The sequence below is a fragment of the Musca vetustissima genome, unplaced genomic scaffold, assembly GCF_032173495.1.
Source record: "Musca vetustissima isolate MV318-11 ecotype Yass unplaced genomic scaffold, APGP_CSIRO_Mvet_v1 utg71526, whole genome shotgun sequence".
Taxonomy (NCBI): domain Eukaryota; kingdom Metazoa; phylum Arthropoda; class Insecta; order Diptera; family Muscidae; genus Musca; species Musca vetustissima.
In genome coordinates this window covers 37,742-57,458 of record NW_026875661.1, presented here as the reverse complement: position 1 = coordinate 57,458, position 19,717 = coordinate 37,742, and the positions used below count along the sequence as shown (strand labels likewise).

Sequence of the window (19,717 nt, the reverse complement as noted above, 5' to 3'; positions counted from 1 at the left end):
CATACTTTTAGGCGTATATAATTAAATTGGCAATACCATTTTTTTCTTTTTTCATCAAATAATTTTTTAAATAATCTTGAGCATATTTTTAGTCATTATTTAATAATGGATTGTCTGTATAAGGATTGTAACATTACTAGCCTGACTGAACGTCTAATAACTTGTTGGCTATGCGAGAAACATGCACATTTTAAATGTGCTGGTTTCAATGGCAAACAGTTTGAACTAATAACAAATCGGGACAAAGGTCTTCGCTGGGCTTGCATCGATTCTAGGTCCCTAGAAGTCGATTTTTATCGTCTATTTAGGGCAGCTATAATCGAAATAGCAGCAGTGAAGAAGGATTTCGAAGCAGTACAATCAAAATTTGTTAATTTTGAAAAAATGTTTGCAAAGTTTGAATACGTTGATGGTTCACCAAAGAGGAAGAAATCATCAGCTATTGCTAACGGTGAAAATTTAATTACATTAAATTCACCGATGGTGGTTCCGCCACGCAAGATTGCTGAGAATGATTCCTCGGAAAACCAATTAGCGGTCCCCGCGCTGTATTCATCAGAACCTATAAATATACATAAAGTTAATACTGATAGTACTTCGATCGAAATTCAGTCTTCAGAGACTCATGTTCCATTAAGTACAAAAAGGTCTTCTACCGTTCAGCCAATAGTCGTTGGATCAGCTACAGTTCCTCCATCTATAATAGTAACTGAAACTTCTCCTCCTTCTACCAGCAATGAACTAATAGTAGTTGCTCCTAGAAGAAGTATATTTATTTCAAGACTTCACTGTAATACTACAGTGGAGAATATTATAAACTACATACAATCTAAAAAACTAAATTTAAGTAATACCGATTACAAAATTTTTAAATTTAAATCTTCAGCTCAACGGGAAATATCTTCTTTTAAAATTGTTGTGCCGTCAAATTTATTTAAAGACTTAAAAAATAGATCCTTTTGGCCTGATGGTGTTTTAGTAAAAGAATTTGTATATAGGGAACGAAATAACCCAGTAAATCTAGAGGCTATTCCCCCTGTGTCGCCTGCCTCAAAAAACTAATAAAACCTTTAGCTATACTTTACCAAAATGTAAGAGGTCTTAACACTAAGCTTAAAAATGTTTATTTAAAGTCTTTTGGCTGTGATTACAAAATTCTTGTTTTCACTGAAACTTGGTTAAAACCAAATATTGGTGACGCAGAAGTTTTGTCTGATCAATATCAAACCTATAGAACTGACAGAGTAAATAAATCTGGTGGGGGAGTTCTTATTGCTGTGCACAACTCCATAGCCTCAGAGCGTATTCCTACGGATAATTCCATTGTTAAATTTGTTTGTGTCAAAATAAATTATTTAAATAATATAATAGTTCTAACATGTTCATATATTGCTCCAAATTCTGAAGTAGACATTTACCTAATGCATTCTCAATTAATAAAACAAGTTTCAGACTTACAAACCTCTAAATTTGATTTGATTTGTCTTGGTGACTTCAATTTGCCTCATATAAAATGGATTCCAGGTGAGTATAACATTGACTATTTGCCAGTTTTGTCAACAACCTCGGCACCTGGTATGGATAACTTTTGGGACACCTTATATGATCGATGTTTGCTTCAAATAAATAATGTAAGAAACACCACAAACAGAATTCTCGATCTTGTTTTTTCTTCCTTCCCAAACATATCATTATGTAGATGTTCACCCTTTGTAGAACCTGAAGATAAACATCATGCCACATTATGTGTAAATTTAGAACTGCCAGATAACTCTTTAAAAAATACTATGCGGATGAAACCTGTTCAAAAATTAAACTTTGCGAAGACTAACTTCAATAAATTGCGATACACATTATCTTATACTGATTGGAAATTTGAAAATAACATAGATTCGTGTGTTTAATATTTTTATAATGTGTTAAATAATGCCCTATCAATGTCAGTCCCCGTTCTGAAAGTTAGTTTGGACCGAGGGCCAGCATGGTTTACTCCATATCTTAGACGTTTACGTAACATTAAGAGTAGATTATTTAAAAAGTTTAAAAAACACAACACATTGTTAAATTATACTAATTATTCTAAAGCTAGACATAAATACAATACAGAGAATTCAAAATGCTATTCAAATCATCTGACCAAAATGAGACAAAACCTTCTGTTAAATCCCAAAAGCTTTTATGCATTTGTTAATTCTAAAAGAAAAGTTAGAGAATTTCCTAGTAGTATGAAGTATGGTAGTAAAGATTCCGCTGATACGGTTGAAATAGCAAACATGTTTGCAGATGCCTGCGAATATATTGAAAACTTGTGCTTATGAACTGTATAAGCCCCTGACTGCTATTTTTAATCTTTCGCTGTCTACAGGGTACTTTCCTCTGTCCTGGAGATCTAGCTTCATTATCCCCTTACATAAATCTGGTAGCAGAAATATTATTGAAAATTATAGGGGTATTGCAAAATTAAGCGCCATTCCAAAACTTTTCGAACTTCTAGTATCACGTAGAATAATTCATTTCGTTTCGCCAATAATTTCACCTTGTCAACATGGTTTCATAAAAGGGAGATCGACTTTAACTAATCTGATGGAATTAACATGCCATGCACACCATGGATTTTCTACAAAGCAACAAACAGATGTAATTTACACTGATTTTAGTAAAGCATTTGATACGGTGTTACACAAACTTTTATAATTTAAATTGGACGCCATGGGTTTTCCATTCAAAATTTTGACTTGGATTTCATCCTACTTGCAAAACCGCACTCAAAGCGTATCTTATAATAATATTTTCTCTAGAAATATTGATGTTCATTCTGGAGTTCCTCAAGGTAGCCATTTAGGTCCACTATTATTTGTGTTATACCTTAATGATCTTCCATCAGTTATTCAATCTTCTAAAGTGTTGATGTTTGCTGATGATGTAAAACTTTTCAGAAATTTAGACTCACTAAATCAAGCCCTTTATCTACAAAATGATTTGCACTCTCTTGAATACTGGTGCAGTATTAACGGTATGTCACTGAATCTTAAACAACAACCTCAGCATAATCAATTGCACGGAAGGAAAAACCATCAAAAACATCAACAGGAAAACAAGAAACATCAAAAACATCTAAGGATTGATTCGAAACAAAAGCTGAATTCCCGACTTCTCTGTCATCAGTACACAAACCGTTTTTATTTAAAATTGACCACACTTACTTTGTGGATATATTAGCAAACATATCCTTATGAGCAATAAATTTTAGTTTGCTTATAATTTTTTTGGCTCGGTTACGACAGCGACAAAACAATTTCCAATTTTCAACAATTTTATCCCGAAGATAGGACCTATAAGAAATGTCACGAAGAGACAAATGATACCGAATTTCAGCAGACTTAAACCAGTCATCATTACAAAACCACCTTTTAACAGGAACTATGCTATACAAGTGCCGAAGACCACAGTTCAATATATCAAGCTGGGCATCAGATTTCCACTTCAAAATTTCTCCAACTATCTTCCTTACAAATACGCATCATCCCTATAAAAATTAGCGTGGTATAATGGCGGTAATGTACTCCCCATTGCATTACATCTATCTATACATATGAAATAGACAACAAAATCGCTAAATAGACTGCACAGAAAATTTCGCAGTCAGTCATGGCATCGCATTGAAGTAAGATATGCAAGATAAACTTCCAAATATCCGGGATGTCGATAGCATCAACAGTTGCCATACCTCTGAACTAATATTCGTTTTCTATGCCTGCCATCACTGGGAGGAGTGACTCTAACCCTTTCTGAAGAAGCAAAGTACCTTGGCACCATCCTTGACCGCAAACTAATGTGGAATAGGAATGTTGAGGAACGCTCTAAGAAAGGACTGCTGAGTGCCAGCAGTCCTTCCTTCCTGGACAAAGTGACATTGAAGTGAATGAGATTGCCGACGAGTTTGCTCGAGGCTCACAGTCGTCCAACCGTCCGATTGAGAGATCTGTGAAACCTCTGCGGTGTAGTCGGCAACAGATGGCTGAGAGAACCTGCTTGCAGAATTTCAAAATCTATCTGGCCTGAATTCTCTCGCAAAAAAACGTCTTCGCTGCTGACACACAATAAGAGGGAGATCAAAATCGTTGTGTGGATCATAGCAGGTCACTGCAAGATTAGATCTCTCACTTCGAAGTGGGACTCCAGTGGAAATGAATACTGTCGTCTATGTGATTACGTAGAAGAACTAAAAACAGTTGAACATATCCCCTGTAAATGTCCATCGCTGATTAGCAGAAGACATACACAGTTTGGAATATATAAGAAAATATTATTTAAGCTATGTCAAAAGCCAGGGATCTGGTTTGGGTCTATCTTGGTGACCTTATTAAAAGATCTTGGCACTGGTGCAGGCGTTTACTGTAGGGAATTAGAAACATATAACTCATAAACTTAACATTCTTTGTAGCGTTTTTCAAGCAGAAATCCTTGTAATCACGAAAGCGGCCGAGTGCTATATATGTCGATAGTCAAACGGCCCTTAAAGCGGTGAAGTCCCGTACTATAAACTCAAAAGCAGTTCATGATTGCAAGTCCGCTCTGAATGATATACGACAGATAGTTAGTTCATATTGGGTTCCAGGACATAGTGACATTGAAGGGAATGAGATTGCCGACGAGCTTGCTCGAGGGGGCACACAGTCGTCCAACCTTCCGATTGAGAGATCTGTGAAACCTCTGCGGGGTAGTCGGCAACAGATGGTTGGTTGAGAGAACCTGCTTGCAGAATCTCAAAATCTATCTGACCTGAATTCTCTCGCAAAAAAAAACGTCTTCGCTGCTGACACACAATAAGAGAGTGATCAAAATCGTTGTGTGGATCATAGCAGGTCACTGCAAGATTAGATCTCTCACTTCGAAGTGGGACTCCAGTGGAAAGGATTACTGTCGTCTATGTGATTACGTAGAAGAACTAAAAACAGTTGAACATATACCCTGTAAATGTCCATCGCTGATTAGCAGAAGACATAAACAGTTCGGAATATATAAGAAAAGATTATTTAAGCTATGTTAAAAGCCAGGGATCTGGTTTGGATCTATTTTAGAGAAGAAGGCTAGGTTATCAATATCATATCCATACACTATACATCATGCCGTATAGCATTTATCATAGTATGTGTTATTTTTTGACAGCCCTACCTAAAATGTTTTTTCATTTGTTGAAAATAAGAAACATGAACATAAAGGAAATATGCATTTTTCAATAAGAATATGACATAATTGTACACATTTTATAATTTTTCAAGTTTATTTCTCGATTTCGTTTAGCTCGCTAAGAGATGTGGACTCGAAGAATTTGGGTAATACGGTCGTACAAAACATTTCGACATAGTGGGAAAGTTGAATCAAAATAGTTTTGATTTTGAAAATGAAACCCTATCATCTGGAGAATAGTATTCATTTTTAAAGTTTTCAGTAAATAATTTTATGTACAAAAATAATAGAATTGTGACGTAATAAAAAACAACTGAATTTACGACTCGAAATGCAATTTTTGGGACAAAAATCGATTTTTTGGAATAGTCATTGAAGAGTTTGCCATACACTAGTCAATCTCACACATACACAAATCGGTTCATCAGCATAGTGTATGGGACCCTTTAATTTGATAGATGAATTCCAAATTGAAAAAGTTGCCATTATTAATTGCTCAAATGAGACTACCTTCTCTCATTATGCCATGCACAATTACAAAGCCATACAACTATATTAGTTAATATTCTTTGATTTAATTTTCAAATATTGATTTAAAATAACTGGAAATATTATATTTCCTTGGCAAGAATAAAGGTTTTATTTAATTTGGAAAATGTTTCATTTCAATTGGAAAAGGTTTCGTTTAATTTGCAAAAGGTTTCATTTAATTGGGAAAAGGTTTCGTTTAATTGAGAAAAAGTTTCATTTAATTTGTAAAATGTTTAATTTATTCTGGAAATGCTATATACAGGAAACATTAAGAGTAATTTGATACTAAAAGTATTAGTAGGCATTTATATTATAAATTCGACAAAAACATAATGGGCAGAAATATTTTGGTTAGTTTTCATATATACATACAAAATAGGAATTTATAGTACGTTTACATTTAACCGGATTTCGTTAACCCAGTGGGTTTCAATTGTCAATTCCTTTGCATATACGTCAAATAAATCCTCATAAAGTAGGTTAACCCGGTAAAAAGTTCTAATGTACAAGGAGTTTTATGGATTTCATTCATTTTTATACAAAGAAGAATATACTGTTGAAGAAAAATTTTATTACTCGGCTCTTCTTCTAACGTAGGCTATGTATGCTATAGCACTCCCGTCATTCTGAAGTTGTTTAACAACTTTACTTATTGTTTATTTTACAACAATTTAATTTGTTTTATTGTTAAAAATTCTAGAAATTCGTACAAAAAACTTTTTCTAATAAAGGACATAAACGCGGAACAAGTATTTGTATGTTTCTAACAGATCTAGAAAACAAACAAATCAGCAACATCGACCTCAAACTCACAAAACTTTCAAAGGTACAACCAAGGAACTCTTTAACGTAAGGAGAAATGTGATCACGATTAATTAATTTTACGTAAAACATATCCACAACAACCCCCAAAAATCTCAATACAATACAAAAAATTTGGCATAATCAACGCATGGGAAAATTGAATTCAACACAACAAACATACTGCTTCCTTCCGAAGAAATACGACGAGATAAGTTTACAAGCTGAGGACGAAAAATTGAACAAACGATGAAATTTTCTGATTAAATTAGCATGATTAATTTTGTCAAAGGCTTTCTCTAAGTCTACTGACAACAACACACAACAACCTCCCGCACCAACAATCTTCCTTATATTGTCAGTCAATCCAACAAGAAGAGATGCAGTGCCGCGATTACTCATAAATCCATACTGGCTCTCATGTAATAGAGAATTTTCGCCAATATAAACTAACATTTGATCTTTCATGACATATTCGACCATTTTAGAAAGAATTCGCATTATAGATATAGGGGTATATTCACTAGGCACTATTTTTGCACTTTTCTTCTTCTTCTTCCAACATATGTTACCATATGTCAATTCCACCATAATGGGGTGGAATTTAAAGTGACATGAGACACGAAGTCTATGTTGCCACTTTCACGGGTATAATTTTATTTCTGGGGTATTTTTGTAGATTAGATTTTTCACGGGTAAGTATTTTGAGGTTGTTTCGTTTGTTTTTTAGATTTTAATGCCTACTTCTTTGTAGAATTTCCATAAATAGTTGTAGGCTTTTATGTTGCTTTTCTCAAGTATAATATCAATTGTTGGATGTGGTATGTCTAGAGTACGTAATTTTTGAAGCAATGAAAGTCTGGTGTTTGAGTCGATATCCGGGCAATTAAAAGTGATGTGGTCCATAGTTTGTATGGCTCCACAATCACATCTGTCTGAGCTGGTAATGTTGATCTTGTGAAGATGATGTCGCATTTGATTATGGCCAAATCTTAATCTTGAAATGGTTGTCACTACTCCTCGGTGTATTTTTATATTTTGAAACCAAGGGTTACAGTTGACTCTCGGTGAGAAAGCGAAGAAACGTCTGCCAAATATACTGGCATTCCATTTATCCTGCCAGGATTTAACAGCTGAGGATCTATCTAGTTGTTTTAGATCTGATGCAAACATATCGGGATATGTATCGGTTGGAATGTGATTATTAGCAATAGAGTCCACGTACTCATTTCCGTCGATGCCGCAATGGCTTGGCACCCACAAAAAGCGTACAGAGTAGCCCTCCCTACACATTTGATACACCTCATTCTTTATTTTATAAATAGAGGGATGGGTATTTTTGTTGCTTTGGGAACTGATGGCTTGTAGGACGGACTTGCTGTCAGACACGATAACATATTTTTCAGGATTGCACGTTCTTATTAACATCAATGATTCATGAATAGCACAAGCTTCCGCAGAATATATGGAACATGTTTTATTTAGCGAAAAGGACGCTTCGATGTTTAGCGAAGGAACCCATAAGGCGTAGCTGGTTTTATCTTGAGTTTTTGATCCATCCGTAAATATTCTTGTGTAGTCCTTGAGTTTTGTTTTTATTGTGTCATTGTATAAGTTAATAATATCAGTTGAAGGTGATCGATTTTTACGGACGTCAAGGTATGTAATTTTAGGAATTGATATGTTGGATTGAAGTGGATATTCATATTGAATGGGTCGCTGAAGTTTTATCAAATTATATCCTGTTTGTTTTCCATGATAAAGTTGGAAAAGAGTAGGTCTAGTTTGAAATTTTTCATTATATCTTGCAATAAATGCATTTACTGGGTTTCTGCAATCCGTAATCACATTGCTCATGTAGTTGTTGGCAAGAAGTTTAAATCTTTCCGGTAGCGGCATTACGTTAGCTTCCACTTCAAGTGCCTGAGTGTGAGTAGATATCATGGCTCCCAGTGCAGTCCTCAGTGCTCGAAATTGAAAACGTTGCAGTTTGAGTAATTTGTTGAGTGGGCAATCAAGCAACAGGTGTGACATATATTCGATTTTTGGTCTGATGGCGCCAATGTACAGGCGAATAAGTTGTTGTGGGTTTTCTCCCCAGGATACCCCGCACAACGCCCGAATAATGTTCATGAATCCAAAAGATGTATTATATATATGTTCAATGTGTGGTGTCAAATCTAGTTTGTTGTTCAAAATGAAGCCTAGGAAATTAAAATTGTTTACGAAATCAATGCGTTCGTTGTTAATGTACAGATCAGGGTATATGTGATGACAGCGGCGAGTGGAAGGACTAAAAAGCATGCATTTTCATTTTATCGGTGAAAGAGAAAGCTGTACTTTTTCCAGTCTGTTGATTACTTGGTTTAGAGCCGTCTGGATTTTATCTTTTGCAATTGTTATATTAGAGTCTGCACAAAACATGACTATGTCATCCGCATAGCCCAAAATTTCAACATCTAGGTCTTTAAAAATATGATTGACATATACGTTGAAGCTAAGTGGGCTCAATACGGAGCCTTGTGGGGTTCCGGTAAAAGATCTTCTCGTAGTGCAATTTGTTGCTTCGATTATAAGCTCTTTGTGTTGGAAGAGGCGATGCAAAATTAAACATGAATGATCACTTATGCCAAGGTTTTTATATTTTTCAATTAGAATGTCTATATTGACATTTTCGAATGCGTTTTTGATGTCAAGAAACGTGGCTATTAAGTATTTGCCTTCCCGTTTAGCAAGTAGTGCTGCTGACCATAAACATGTGACGTTATCTCTCGTGGAGCGTTTCTTGCGAAATCCTGACTGTGAATTGTGTAATTTGTCAGTCGATTCTAGTTGGTGATCAATTCTACGGAAGATCATTCGTTCAAATAATTTTCGCCAGCAAGATATTATGGCGATTGATCTATAAGAATGTGGATCGTTGGGTGGTTTGCCTTTTTTGTGAATGGGACACACCTTATATATCATCCAAGTGCGTGGAATGTTCCCTGATTTCCAAATGTGGTTATATAATTGTAAAAGTTTTGTCCTTACCTCATGGCTAAATAATTTCATGTGACCATGGCGTACACCGTCGATACCAGCTGTTGTGTCCTTAGAATCATGTATAGCCGCATTCAGTTCGTCCATTGTGAAGTCGTAGTCACTTGAGATGTTTTCTTTGGGAGGAGCCAAGTTGATAGGTCCAATTGGTCCAGATAATATGTCATAGAATTTATCTATGCACGTTTCTGGTAAATTTTTTAGCTTATTTGTATGTCTGCCTCTGAACTTTTTTACGGTGTTCCATAGTTCAGTTGGAGTAATGTCGGCGCTTATTTCTTCACACATATTTTGCCAACCCTTTCTTTTTTCCTCCCTAATGGTATAAAAATATTCCTTTTGACATGCCTTTAATTTGTCATTATTAACCCTGTTGGGAATTTTTTTAAAACGTGCCAAAGCTCTAATTAAGGTTGCCTTCACTTTTTTACATCTTACGTTCCACCAACTATTATCGGGATATGATTTTTTACCACTGGCGACTTTTAACTTATTGTGAAACGTCTGGGATAGATAATTGAACTTCATATTATCCGGGCATTCTAAAAATTGTTCACTGCTTAGTATTTCATTCATTGTAGGATTCAACCGGTCTTGTTCTATGTATCTTGGTACGCCATATGTGGTTTTGTGACATCTTACGTGAAGTTCAATATCAATTAATATAGAGTATATACAGTGGTCAGACCCAAAGCATTCATTAAGGGTGCGCCATGTCGAAATCAATGCGATTGCAGGATTACATATTGATAGGTCTAATGCTGACGGGATGCTACTACCAAAGTATGTTTGAGACTTGTCGTTTAGAAGAACAAGTTCTTTGTCTTCTATGAATTTGAGCATGTTTTCACCGCGAGCGTCCGTATTGTTGCATCCCCATATAATATGGTGGCAATTAAAGTCACCGCATAAAATAATATTTGCATTTGGTGGTACAGATGATATACAGCTCATAAGGTCGGTAGCATTGAAGGTCGAATTAGGTGGAATGTATGCTGAAATTATTATTACCGGTCCAATTTCACTGTTAATGCAGCAGGCGACAATTTCGATATTTTGGTTTATGATATTAATGTCAAAGTTAGTGTATTTAATTGATTTTTTTTTATTAATATGGCTACACCTCCGCCATAGGTTGATCTGTCCTTTCTTAAAACGTCATAGCCGGGTATATTACAATCATCCATGTTGTCTAAATAGGTCTCCGATATGCAAGATATATCAACCCCTTCCTCTTTTAGAAATTGAGACAATTGGGGTTTTTTATTTCGGATACTCCTTAAATTAATTTGTAGAATTTTCATCATCAAGGCACTTCATTTTTTCTTTTTGAAACGCCTCAAAAATATGTAGCGGGGCGTTGATACTGCTATCGGAGGATGTGAATGATTGATTTAAATTTTGAATTATTGTATTAGACTTGGTTTTGTTGTTTGTAATTTTTTTGTTTATGTTGGTATTTTCGTTTGAGGTGATTTCTAAACGTGTTGAACTGCACAATTAGTTTGTGTCAAATTCGGTTTGTAATATTGGGTTCTCATCAATAGGCTCGATTTGTGATGTTGTATTTTCGTCAATAGGCTGACTGTCAATATTTGTATGATTAGAGGATACATGCTTATCTGCATGTGGGTCCTCGGTGAAGGGAATTGTATATTCTGTTTCGATTACAAGACTATCATCGTCTTTATTGTTTTCCGTTATCACATATGCATTATTAGTTCATTTCCTTTTTATCCCTCCTTTGACTTTCAGTTTTAACTTTGGTCTTTTCACGTTGATCTCAGGGAAGTCATCTGAAGTTAGATTAAATGTGTTTGTTGCTGTCATTTTGTTGATCATAGTGTTATCTACTATGAGTTTTGGGGTTTTTTCTTCCGCATCTCTTTTGGCTTTATTTATGAGCTCCATTCATAGTTCGCACTGATTGGATCGAGCATCATGGGGGCCCTTGCAATTAATACACTTCGGTATCATTGTGCAAACGCCATCATGGGAGGACCCACATAGGGGGCAAACCTGACGGGAGCGGGTGCAGACTTTGGTAGAATGTTCAATGAACGGTTTCACAGGGAAGTATACATTGTGTATACTTACATGGGATGGTAGTTTGTCACCGCTGAAGGATATTAAGATAGCTTCAGAGTCAATCCTATTGTTTTCATTAACGGGATCAGGCCTTGTGAAGCGTTTAATTTCGGTTATGATGATATTGTCATGAATTTGTCCGTATTCAGCTTTATGTTTAATTAACAAGTTTTCAAATAGGTATTTTTCAGAGAATTCTGATTCGGAGGGGATCTGCACCACAGCTTTAATTTCACATAGCTCAGCTGGTATGAACACCCTATATTTCATGCGAAGTTCTTCGTCTGCAGCTATTTTGTTGATTGTGTCGCGGTCGCTACAAATAATTTTCATCTTTCGTTTTGTAACGAAGTGCGTCTCCAAGTTATCAAATCTGCAGTGAAGTTCATCGGCAATTTTCATTATCGGAATGCTTTTTTTATTCGGGTAACATTGCAAGATCGCGACGTATTCTTCTAAAAAATTTATATATTTTTTAATCCTCGGAAGTGGGTATTTTTTTTTTTGCACTTTTCTTTTTGCACTTTTCCACATCTCTGGAAACACAGACATTGTTAACACAGAATTGCCAACGTGCAACAAAAATTGACCAAAAAGGGGAAACACAAGCTTTAGAAACTTTAGCTGAAATCCATCATATCCAACTGCCGTGGATTTGATTTTATTAAAGGCATCAACAACCTCAGCATAATCAATTGCACGGAAAGAAAAACCATCAAAAACATCAACAGGAAAACAAGAAACATCAAAAACATCTAAGGATTGATTCGAAACAAAAGCTGAATTCCCGACTTCTCTGTCATCAGTACACAAACCGTTTTTATTTAAAATTGACCACACTTACTTTGTGGATATATTAGCAAACATATCCTTATGAGCAATAAATTTTAGTTTGCTTATAATTTTTTGGCTCGGTTACGACAGCGACAAAACAATTTCCAATTTTCAACAATTTTATCCCGAAGATAGGACCTATAAGAAATGTCACGAAGAGACAAATGATACCGAATTTCAGCAGACTTAAACCAGTCATCATTACAAAACCACCTTTTAACAGGAACTATGCTATACAAGTGCCGAAGACCACAGTTCAATATATCAAGCTGGGCATCAACATCTGCCACAGAATAAAGCTCACCAAAGTTGTATGTATCAAAGGCGCTGGAAATCGACACAGAATCAACAGAACTGAAATCTGGGAACATTAATTGAAAGAAAGATGAAAGAGTGATCAGAAATACCAGGACCCAAAAACTGATTTGAACATGCTACCAAATTCAGACACGACACAAAAAAATCCGACAAAGAAGTAGAGGAATGCGCAATATCGACGTGTGTGGGCGTTGTGGACAACAACCTTACAACTAAACTTCGCGGCAGATCAAATCTCCTTGAAATCTCCCAAAATAAATAACAACAAGATCAGAAATTTCATCTCCAAAAGCCTCAATATCGCCATGTGGCAAATAAACCACACCAACAAGAAACACAATTGCTTACAATTACCTCGCAAAAAACATATTCAACAACTCCATAAGAACTTCCTCTACAGACAAATGTATGTTTAATATTCCGAGAAACATACATTACAACACCACCTCCTCTATTAAAAGGACGATCACTCCTTCATGCATTGTTGTTTATGATATAATTAAGTGATATCGTGTTAATTTTAAGCTTTTGGAGTAGTCCATGTAAATAAGTTTTTGGAATCGCTCATGGCCCTTTGGGCTAGGTTCTTGTTTATGAAATAAATTGAATTGAAAATAACTTGGTACAGTATTTTTCGGTTAATTGCACATAAAAATTTGCACAAATTTTAGTTCAATTAACCGAGGAACCAATTATCCGAACCTGCTTAATTGAATAGTTTGTTCAATTACAGTAATCACGTATAATTTGAACTTCAATGTCAAATACAAATTACGCTTTCTCGCAGTTTTTCCTTAGCAATAAACATATGTTTTGAATTAATAGAGGTCTCACCTAGTCTTTTTCACAAATTATGTCAAATATGTATGCAAAAAAATGGCAGATTATTTTTCAATTATTATTAAGCAATTAACCGGGGAAAAGTAAAAGGAAATTTATTTTTGATGACATGAATTTTGAACCAAATCAATTAACAGGGTTTAATTATCTGAGAAAATTCACATGTATTTTCCTATGAAATATTTTTTGTCCCATCATGTGGTTCAATTAAGCGTGGAAACCAATTAACCGTAGGGTCAATTAACCGAAAAATACTATATTTGTATAGCTTCTGTGGAAACAATCGGCTTTAACCAAGTTCCCCTAAAATATTTCTCAAGTCGTGAATTTTAAAAGTATTCTTACTCAAATTATAACTTATGAGATTTGCACGACCTACATTAAGATTGTTTTTAACACTAGATTGCCGAAGACGGTCATTTTGACCGTTCTTCAATTTCAAATACAAAAACAATTATGTATGTTATGACACAGCTTATTAAAATTTAGTGACTTTTTGTACCACATAGAACTACGTTTATTAATCATAGTAGCTGCTTCTCCCCCTCTTTCATTCCCCGTATTCACATGTGCTATACATATATATCTTATTTCCAATTACTCATGATTATATCGAGTTAATCAAATTTTATAAATTATTATTGCCCAATATTGCTCACTTATTTTATTTTTTAATCAATGAAGAATTTATAAATTCGAAGAATCATTATGTTGTATATATTTATAAATTGTAGTAGTTCAAATTCAATTCAATTTTTAATATACGTATGTATGTTTAATTTTTTTATATTTGTGATACAATTTATTTAGATTAAAATAGAACTCATTTTATATATAATAATTTTTTTTTGGTGTGGATTAACAACCATACCATTCCTACTGGAGTAGTCATAATACAGTTAATCAAATTTTTAATCATAACCTATAATAATAATCAAAAACTCAGATATTAAATAATCAAACTACTTTTATTATTGTATAAAGTACATTTCTTATATAACCAGATCAGTACAAGAACATCGAAAACCGTTTGCTACTCTAGAAACACAAATCGAGAAAAATAAATTTTATATTTTATTTATTTAAATTACAGTAATAAACAAAATTAAATCCAGGAAAAAGAATAAAATTATTAAATAAATAATTAAACTACTCACACAACCTTCACTTATGAACTACCACCAGTACTATCTGCACATGACCGTGAAACAGCTGATGAATCCAAACCGCATGAGGCAGCACTAGCAACATCAGCTACACCAGCAGAAGCTTCATCACCATTATCATTCAACATACTAGTGCACTGATTTATATCAAGCTCACCCAATCTTTCATCACGGAAGACAACCAACGCTTTAGGGTTATCCTCACTCTTCAGCTTAGACTTTTTGATTTTATTATTTCTCTACAACTTGCGACAGAGATACATTAATTTTGAAGCTGTACGATTATGAGGGTCATTCAGGTATACTCTACTTCTTACAGCCACAAGCATTGGAGTACTACGGCGCTTTTAACTAGCCATTAAACTGTCTCTAACAAGAATGGAGTTAAACTTAACCACTTTACCCTTTGAGATGTAGCAACAATGGTTTATGTCGCCAGGGTGCAAATCAATGCCGTATATAGCTGCGATTTTGATTATTGGGTCTCTCAATCTCTTGATTCCATCAGGCAAACCACTGATAATTATGTTTGACCTATTGAGACGCCTAGTTAGTATATCGGCTTCAGCTACAGACCCTTGCTTTGCCTGCTCGAAAATCTTAATTGCAGCCTAGCAACTCCTTACTGATTCCTCCATTAGGTGAAACCTTCTGTCAACCTCTGAACATAACGTCTTGACAACATCCTTAATTTTCAGTACAAAGCTTTCAAATTGCTTCCCCAAACATAGATTATATAATTCAAATTCTTGCCTTGTATTAGTACCTCCATGACGAGAAGCAGTAGCATCAGTGCTATTATCAGGCTTCTTCTTGATACACGTTGGGCATTTAAATAAAAACATCATTGTTTTTCTGTTCCTGTATAAGAAACTGTGTTGCTCTTTAGTCACATTAACGCATGTAATATGAAAGAACATTCCACAAATACAACATCCAACACTATTTTGTTTGTTCTTGACAACACTACTACAAGTTGGACAAGTATATGTTTGTTGTAGTTGGCATGGTTTCAATATTGGATTCAGATAACGTTCCAGATATATTATCGAACACAGATGACAACCGCAACGACATCAGGTACAGCAACACAACAAGCGGGATCAGCTACACCAAACAGCTCTATTTATTCAATATCAATCAGAATAAAAACATCATTTGTTCCAGAAACACTGCGCGGCAATTTGATGTTGTATTCTTCTTCAATCAGCTATTTGTTTTATTTCATTTACAATTACTCCTCCAACACACAATTGATGGCCGCAATAAAATCAATTTATTTACACAAAAAACAACTTAATTTGCATTGCTGTGCAAAAATTATTTATTTAATTTTACAATTTCCCGGGAGCAAAAATATTTACTGACACATCCTATAGGGCTAGCAGCTCCCCACTTTTTTGCGTCAGCAAACGTATTTTTTCATTTTTTATTTATTTATTATTTTATTTATGCTTTTTTTCTGTGGGAAAAAGAATTTATCTTTGGATGGATTATAATTAAACTCATTTTTAATAATATATGTTGGCGCACTTTATATTCAATAAAATTGTATAAACTGATTACATATTGGAATTATCACATATCAACAAAAATATTAAAAGCTATGAGATTATTATTATTGGATTGTTTTGGAAATACATAATTCTACACTTGACAAATATTATTCGATTACTCAATGCCCCTTTTTTGGAATCATAACTTTAACTGCGCCTGGAATAATTCTAGCTTCAATTGGACCACATTTCATTCGTTCGCCGTCTACTGTCAGTATACCGTTGTTATTATGAGGGTTCAATTGAAAAGCTTCTACGCGTACTACTTTTATAAACTCAGTGTTCGGAGAGGGAAGATGTGTTCCTGAACTCATATTGATTAGAAAGTTTAAGAGCTGCGATCTGCTAATTCCACCATAAATTATAACCAAGTGTATTGTGCCATCATTGAGCTGCGACTGGGGCGCAAAAAAACAATCGCTACCAAGATGAGTTTGATACGCAGCATGAACCATTACAAATTCGCCCTCCTCAACAACCCATTTATCTGGGGGTGGGAGAGGACTTGCCTTCCTTTCGCTTAAACGTACATGTTGCAAATTATTTGTATCTTCAATGTCTTCTGCGCAATCACTATCGCTACATTCGCTGGTATCGGAAATGCTATGATACAAACTTTCGGCAATAGAGTAGTATGTACTCTTCCGGGAACCCGATGATAGCCAGCTATCACATCGCGACCGAAACGATTGGTTGGCTAGCGTTTCCAGCGATATTACATCCTCAAAGTCAGTTGTGTTTATGTGGTCGTTGGACTTGTATTTTTTGTTTAAAGATTCCTGGAAATTAATACTATATTGCAAACTTATTCTGCTTCTCGAGACTTCCTGATGTGGTAAAACGGGATCTGTATCATCTTCCTTTTTAGGTATATACGAGATTCGGCCACGGTATGTTCGTAAATTTATAAGACGATGTAATGTCCAAATTGTAAACCTCTGATATCCTAAAGGCCTCAGACGTTCACTTTCAATGTCGATATCCGAAATTAGGCCCCATCCAACAGATAAAAATGAATATATGACCTATGTACGTGCAATAACAAAAATAAATTATGTTATTGGTAATGTTTTCTACACTAATTATAATAATTCAAAGTTCGATAGTGTATTATTTTGAAATTTATAATACATGTAACATCAGAGCTACCGATCATAAAAAATAATAATATCTTTGTAATAAGGGCACAGGTAGCGCCTCTAATCTTGATTTGTTCCTTACCTTATTTTGAAGCTCAATTTCAACTATATCCATAGGTGTGGAATGTCCGCCAACAAGCGTTAAAGCTGCTCCCAGTATCGGTTTTGGATCATATGGTTCTCTAATAACAAATGATATTATGAATAATAAAAAAAGATTTTTACGATATACTTACTCATTACAGTGAGCTATAGAACGGGCAAGTCCATTACCTGACCCACATGGAATAATTCCTAATGATATGTTTTCGATTACGTTTTCCCAATCGACACGCTTAAACAAGCCATTCACAACTTCGTGGAAAAGACCATCTCCGCCTACTGCAGCGATTTCCGTCCACATAGACAAGTCTCTCTTTTTAACGAATTCATGCGCAAAATTAGAATGTTTAGTTACATATAGGTCATATGGAATTTCGGCCTCATTTAGTACTGGAACAACTTGTCGATGAAATAACTCCTTCGCCTTACCTGAACCGGATTTGGGATTCAGTAAGATTAGAAGACGTTTCGGTGGTATATTGAATCTGCAATCTCTTGCTGCTCCCTCCAATAGATAATTTTCTCTGTGAATCTTCAATGTTTTGTACCATTTCTCCGCTTCCCGCATATTATCCTCGTGGCTATCAAATGATCGAAATCTCAAAGTGATAACAGTCCGTTCTCTTCTTACATTGTTTCTCATGTTCCTCTTTAAAATATATGCAAAAACATACAAGTATGCATCTTCATCTTCATTCTCTTTTCTATCTTTATCGGAAATAGTTGGGGTACAAACGCCACATCCACCAGGTGATTTAAATCTTTGTGTTCTCTGTAACCGCACACATCTTCCTCCTATTATGTCGGAAATTGGCACGACGTGGTCCTTGGTAGCAACAGTGCTACCGGAAATCGACATGCTGTTTCTTTGCAATAAAAGGCCAAGGGAGTTGAGAACAACATGGAAAACGCAGCCTTTCTTTTTCTTGCTGTTGGAGTAAAAGGTATCGCGAAGCTCATGACCTGCGAGGGATGAATGTAAAATCTTCTCAGGCTCATCATTTTTAGTCGAATTTATTTGCATATTGGAATCCATATAATAAACATTTCAATGGCATGCATTGAATGCTCATACAAAACGATTGCTAATCTCCGTTTATTCTTCAGAAAACTATAAAGTAAATTGTTGACTTGTTTAGTTTGACTTGTTTGTTTTGTGCTCTCTTAAATTTGATTCAATGCTTTACCAGTTTTATGGGTTCAGGAACGGTTTTCGAGTGAAAATGTTGCAAAACTTGTAAAATTAGTAGATTCTTTTAGGTTTTGGGAACGGAGCTAAAATAAAAACGACGACTGAAAAAATTTAAAAACGTTCCACCTGCTAACGAATGGGAGGAGAAGACAAAATGGCCGATAAAGATGAACTCAAAATGGTATAACCGAAAGTTTACGAATGAGGTGGGATAGAGACTAAATGGAAACCGTGTTGTTTACGAATGAGGTTTAGGCAAATTATGATTAGGGATAAGTAAATCGACTTTCGATTAATCGACTTTTTGTATTGAAAAGTCTAATGCCATGTACAGACGAGCGTTGTTCCCTCTCTCATTCGTGGTTCGACTCTTAATTATGAAGTAATTACATAGTTCAAAGGAACTACAGTTTATGCCCCTTCGATTACTTGGTGGTCGACATTCGACTAATCGACTTTCGATTTTCTTCATAAACTTGTTTTATTATGCCATGTTCTGACGGGCATTCGAACAACGTAGTTCGCTCTCAGAATTACGTACATGAATTAACCCGTTCATACAACACTATTCTTAATTCATGTCATCAGAGTTTTTTATTTCAAACTTTTTGTTTCTTGTTTTACACCAAAATTCTAACATATTTGCATGAATCACATATGGATCTAAATAGAAAAATTAATTCTCTTTCTCCTGACTATAGTATGGACCCATATCTATATACTTTTAATTCATCATTTCCATTTTTTCTGAAAATATTGTTGTTTTCATCCATTTTTATATTTTCTAAATTCAAATGTCACAGATAAAAATTTGGAGAATTTTTTGTTTGAGTTTCCCCAAATTGGTTTCTTGTTTTGTACGCTAATTAGAACCAAAAGGAAAGAAATTCATATTGCATTATGTAGATAACAAAATGT

General features: G+C 34.9%; 1 protein-coding gene across 1 annotated transcript; it reads right to left on the bottom strand.

Moving 5' to 3' along the window:
* Nucleotides 1–16,485: 16,485 nt before the first annotated feature.
* On the bottom strand, nucleotides 16,486–18,631 carry LOC133338183 (sphingosine kinase 2). The gene is made up of 3 exons (XM_061546365.1): nucleotides 17,742–18,631; nucleotides 17,588–17,687; nucleotides 16,486–17,391 (listed from the first exon to the last, which is right to left on the bottom strand). The coding sequence occupies exons 1-3, from the start codon at nucleotides 18,629–18,631 to the stop codon at nucleotides 16,486–16,488; spliced, it is 1,896 nt and encodes a 631-aa protein (XP_061402349.1).
* Nucleotides 18,632–19,717: the final 1,086 nt, after the last annotated feature.

What these genes read in the sequence shown, in the direction of transcription:
- LOC133338183 (XM_061546365.1), bottom strand. Translation starts at nt 18,631, where the DNA reads ATGCAAATAAATTCGACTAAAAATGATGAGCCTGAGAAGATTTTACAT. An exon ending in TCTATAGCTCACTGTAATGA is followed by an intron (nt 17,688 to 17,741) that starts GTAAGTATATCG and finishes ATTTGTTATTAG; the next exon opens with AGAACCATATGATCCAAAAC. An exon ending in AAATTGAGCTTCAAAATAAG is followed by an intron (nt 17,392 to 17,587) that starts GTAAGGAACAAA and finishes GCACGTACATAG; the next exon opens with GTCATATATTCATTTTTATC.